Here is a 5,463-nt window from a genome sequence, read left to right on the forward strand (position 1 = left end):
TAAGAAAATATGATAATGGAATGTATGAATGGGTAAAGTACCACTATCATATATTTTGTTACACTTTTAGATAAATTTAAACCCATGTTTCACTTTAATCGATCATAAGAAAATATGATAATGGAATGTATGAATGGGTAAAGTACCACTATCATATATTTTGTTACACTTTCAGAATAAAATTTATAATATTTTGAAAAACTATCACACAATTTTGATAGATGTTTGCAATATTGCAATTAAATTTTTATAATTAATTATTTAAAATAGCTGTTAGTCATGTAATTGAGTTTATTTTATGATTTTTTTCAAAATTTCAAAAAAATGAATTATATAATTTTGAATTAAAAAAATATAATAAAAATATTTTTTTATTTAACAGCCAAAAAAATTCATAAACCAATTTAGTTTCTATCTTCCTTGAGTGTAATGTTAAAAAGTAAATTATAACTCTATATATTAAAAACTATATTTTACTTTCTATTCTTTCCCTGCACACCACTGATTTAAACAATAAATATACGAAGTATATTTTTTTAAATATCCTTTTTGATCGTTAACAGGTCAATATTTATTTTATTAATTAAAGCATTCTTTCTTAATTCTTGACGGGGTCAATCTTCAGTTAGTATACATAAAAATAATATTTATTTTTATTCTAACAATAAATATAAGAAGTATATCTTATTTTTATATATATATATCGTTAACATATATATATCTATATTGTTAACAGGGTTAATCTTTATTTTATTAATTGAAATAAAGTAATTTTTTTTAATGGTTGACAGAGTCCATCTTTATTTTGCATGGATAACAGCAAAAATTATTTTAATTTTAATTTAAAATAGACGAATTGTTTCGCCTGAAAACCTACTTTTCCGTTTACTATTTGCAATAAGTAGTTGAATATTCTCACCAAACACATGGATTTTACCGGAAAACAGATTGACTTTGTCCAAAAAAAAAACATTTTCCTTTCCCGCCAGTGCTATAAGAAGAGGTCTTGGGTAGCTTGTGGTACAGAAGCTCTGTAATAAGAGAACTCTCTTGGGTAGCTTTTGATACCGAAGCTCTGTAAGAAGAGAACTGTCTTCTGTAGCTTGTGATACAGAAGCTCTGTAAGAAGAGAACTGTCTTCTGTAGCTTGTGATACAGAAGTTCTGTAAGAAGAGAAGTCTCTAGGGTAGCTTGTAATACACAAGCTCTGTAAAAAAAGAACTCTCTCGGGTAGCTTGTGATACAGAAGCTCTGTGAGTCTCCCGGTTAGCTTGTGATACAGAAGCTCTGCAAGTCTATCGCTCGAAAGTACAGCATATCGGAAATCATTTGCAAGACATGGGTGATGTTGACGGGTCAACTGGTCGAGAAGCTTTGCATGGTGCTCCAAGGGTCCGTGTAAGGGCTGGTCGAGGTCAAGCTACGGATCCTCACAGTGTAGCTGAACGGGTGAGAAAATAGTCTGAAGCTCCTCCTCTGTTTCAAATTTTTAAGTCTCGAGACGGTTTTGACTTTTTTTTTTTTTTTTTTAATTCTGTCAGCGACGGAGGGAGAGAATTGCACAAAATTTGGAAGCTTTGCATGAGCTTGTTCCAAATGCTAATAAGGTACAGTAGAAGAGGCATTCCTAAATGAGGTATTAATTTAGTGATTGTTTTTTAAGTAATAGAATAGCAAATCGGTGATGCTAAGAGCATACCTTGATAGTTGTTAGTTCCTAATGTAATTCCTACCTTATTTGTGGATGAACACTGTGGCTTCTACTACTAGGCTCAACCTTTAGTGTTTTAAGTTCTTTTGATTTTGTTCTTTACATTACATTGGTGGAACGATTGCTAAATTTGCTGTTATATATGCAGACGGACAGAGCATCGATGCTGGATGAAATAATTGAGTATGTCAAACTTCTGCAAATGCAAATAAAGGTTGTTCCCCAATCTCTTGCAGTAAGCTTGGCTGTGTTGGTTCAGTTGGGCCTCCGAATGTTGCAGCTGAGGTACACGCCTCATTGTTGATTATTACTGGTACTAGTGATATAAATTACAGGAACGGTCACGTGTGTTTTACTTTGTTTGCTGATGCTACCTTTTTTCGGTTTGCAAGGCATCAGCGGGTCTGCTTCAACCTGGTGGCTCGCTATTTAAGGAAGGCCGAGAGTTTGAGAACAATATTGTGAAGTTCATGGAGAGGGATAGGAATGGAGCTACGGAGTACTTGCAAAGTAAAGGGCTCTGTTTGATTCCAGTTGCACAGGTAACCGCCATATCTAATGAAGGTCGAAACCCAGGGCTCGGATCATCTCGGGCTCCAAATTCTATTGACAGACGAAACACGGAAACTACCACTAGTTGTTCAGGTGTTCTTGGAATGGGATCTGTTAGATGTGGCAGCGATTTACGTTCAAAGGGAAACAAAGCGATAAAGAAAGGAAAAGAAGTAGTTCCCAAAATTATGGAAAAGGAATAGGGAAGGTATCCTAAGGCCAATAAAACAAGTTTACTAAATATTGAATTAGTGGCCATTTTCATTCCCTTACGTTTTGTTTCCATTTTAACAGGAGCCCTTCCATAAATGGAATGTATCGAGTTTTGGCAATGTTGATTTTGGCTGTGATTTAAACACCAGTTAGCTGGTGTTGGCGATCTGAATTCCATGCAAATAACATAGTAATGGATTCATTTCTATAAAAAGGATTTAATAGTATTATATGTAACTCATTTTAGATTATAGATAGTTTATTTATCTTTCACATTCCATATATTTATATGTATAAGATTATTTCACTTACTCAAATCATTTTTAAAATGAACTTGTATTGTAGTAGGAAGAGATTTGTAGAAATGCCCGCAGTTGACTCAATAAATAATTTGTTTTTTTAAATTGTTATATGTATCGAATGTCTCAGTTATGGGAGTCATATTAAAAGCGAACTTGCAGTAGGTCATTGTATACGATATTTGTAGAAACGGATAGAGTTGAGTGAATAAAGAATGGTTTTTAAACTGTTATATTTTATGGTTGAAACATGTTAGATGAGGGTCGACAAATGTTAGATGAGGCTAAATGTGGTTGTGATGCATAACATTAATGTTATACTTAACACATATTTATGGTTTTTAAATTTGGTATGAGGTTTTGGTTAATTTTCAACATTTTAATATACTGAATACATACTTATGGTTTTTAAATTTGATATGAGGTTTGGTTAATGTTCAACATTTCGATAGAGATAAAATCTTTTTCTATATATATATATATATATTAAATCTTAATATTGTATTGTTAATTAATCTTTTGGGATTGTATTGTATGATATGTAATTAGTTTTATATTCGTTTTTATGGTTAATAAGTTACCAAGACATAATTGTCTCATAGATAGATTGCACGCTTATAAATAAGTATTTTTATCATTAATATGAGGTTTTTTCATTGTGTTCTTTCATTGTGGAGTTTATTTGGGCTTGTACAGTGGTATCAGAGCCTAGTTGAATTACTCATAAACTCTATGTATTTGAAGTCTATGCTGTATAGGATACGTGGAATGTGGAGACTGTGAAGGTAAAGGAGATGCGGAGTGTGAAGACTGTGAAGCTAGAGTGCAACATAAGATTAATCCAATGGAACAATGCAGTGGGATGCCCAAACTATTGACTCCCTCTCAGTTTCATATCTTTTAGTCATAATGAAAGACGATTGGAGAAATTGAGTGGGATAATTTTATTTATTTTCTACATATCCTTGGAATTTAGAATACAAATTTCCAGTACTGAGTCAAACAGGAGGCCTTATTTACATTTACTGCATCAAACAAGAGTTTACTTACACTCAAATTTTTGAAAGATAGTATTTGCATTTACGGGAGTAAACAAGAGTTTAATCATAGTAACATTTTTTAAGGATAGTACAAATAGAAATTTGCTTAATATTGTTAGATCTATGATGTTTTTTAAGAATGTTAAGTTGATGTTTTGGGGAGAAGAAGTGCTTTATGCACCTTATATTTGCAATCGTTTCCCTCCTTCTGCCATCAATAATAAATCTCCTTATGAAATGTGGTATAATCATCTTCTTGTTGTTCAACATTTTAGAGTCTTTCATTCTTTATGCTATGCATTAATTCCTAAACATTAGTAGAACAAGTTGGGTGTTAGGAGTCAAAAATGTATATTTTTGGGATATTTTGTTATTTCCAAAGCTTATAAATTGTATGATGAGGAGAATAAGAAGTTCATTCTTTCTAGAGATGTTACTTTCCTTGAATGAGATAAAAGTAATTCCATTGTTAATAAGAAACTGACACATTTGGAGAAATTTTCATCTAAGAAGTTCTATTTTGAATCTCATAATGTTGTTCCACACACTAAAGGGGGGGTTCCCATTTTGGATTAGTCTATGGTTCTTCCATCCTTGACTCATGAGAATGTTATTGCTGAAGAAAATTTGGATAACAGTGATGTTTCTACAGGACTAGAAATTGCTCTTGAAGAGACTATTTTTCAAGATGAGCAACCAAGACAACCACTTCATCAACCTTTATGAAGATCTACACGCCCTAGAAAAGTTCCAATCAAGTATGACGATTTTGAAATAGGAATGTCTCTAAAGGTGATTCAGGTAATGTTTCTGATGACTGTGAATTCAATCACTGTACAATTAGCGAACTTATTTTTTTTAAGAAGCTACTAATTGTGATGAATGGAAGGATGCAATGCAATAGGAATATGATGCACTTATCAAGAATGGCACTTTGAGGTTAGTGGATCCTCTCATAGGTGTCAAAGCCATTCGTTGCAAATGGGTGTATAAGATCAAATACAAAGTAGATGGTTCTCTTGATAAATACAAGGAAAAACTTGTAGCATAAGGCTATGCTGAAAAGGAAGGCATTGACTACATAGAGACATTTGCTCCTACAACAAAATGGGGCACAATTAGAAATTTGTTTTCTCTTGCAGCTTGAAATGGATGGATGATAGACCATATGGATGTTAAAGCAACCTTTTTAAATGGTGATTTCAAGGAGAATGTTTATATGTTTCAGCTTGAAGGTTTTTCGGTTAAAGGAATAGAGAAAAATGTATGCAAATTGGTTAAGGCTTTGTAAGGACTGAAACAAGCATCTCATGCATGGTATGACAAGTTAACTGAATACCTTCTGAAGTTGAATTATAAGTTATTTGATTTGGATGATGCAACTATTTTTGTTAAGAAAATTGGAAAGTTAGTTTTATATTTGGTTGTGTATGTAGATGATTTGATGATCATAGGAAACAATTCGTTAAAAGAGAACTATTGAACGTTTTTGACATAACAGATTTGAGTTTATTACATTTTTATTTAGTGATTGAAGTTGATCTGAAACCCAAATATATTTTCTTTGCTTAGAAAAAGTATGTTGGACAACTCTTGGATAGATTTGGGATGCAGGATTGTAATCTTGTCACTACACCTATGGAGCAGA

At 32.4% G+C, this 5,463-nt stretch overlaps 1 protein-coding gene across 1 annotated transcript; it reads left to right on the plus strand.

Annotated features, from left to right (window-relative positions):
* The first annotated feature begins 1,338 nt into the window (after positions 1-1,338).
* On the plus strand, positions 1,339-2,466 carry LOC149179374 (transcription factor LRL3-like). Its single transcript, XM_089422443.1, has 4 exons — positions 1,339-1,449; positions 1,542-1,607; positions 1,860-1,946; positions 2,104-2,466. Exons 1-4 carry the CDS (start codon positions 1,339-1,341, stop codon positions 2,464-2,466), a joined length of 627 nt encoding a protein of 208 aa, XP_089278569.1.
* The last annotated feature ends 2,997 nt before the right edge of the window (positions 2,467-5,463 follow it).

Source organism: Pinus tabuliformis, chromosome 4_1 (genome assembly GCF_031772625.1).
Source record: "Pinus tabuliformis cultivar Carrire ecotype Pingquan chromosome 4_1, CPIR1, whole genome shotgun sequence".
Lineage (NCBI taxonomy): Eukaryota > Viridiplantae > Streptophyta > Pinopsida > Pinales > Pinaceae > Pinus > Pinus tabuliformis.

Excerpts from the sequence above, each read along its gene's own strand:
- LOC149179374 (XM_089422443.1), top strand. The coding sequence starts at position 1,339 with ATGGGTGATGTTGACGGGTCAACTGGTCGAGAAGCTTTGCATGGTGCT. Across the intron at positions 1,450-1,541 it reads CTCACAGTGTAGCTGAACGG|CGACGGAGGGAGAGAATTGC; the intron begins GTGAGAAAATAG and ends TAATTCTGTCAG. Across the intron at positions 1,608-1,859 it reads TTGTTCCAAATGCTAATAAG|ACGGACAGAGCATCGATGCT; the intron begins GTACAGTAGAAG and ends TTATATATGCAG.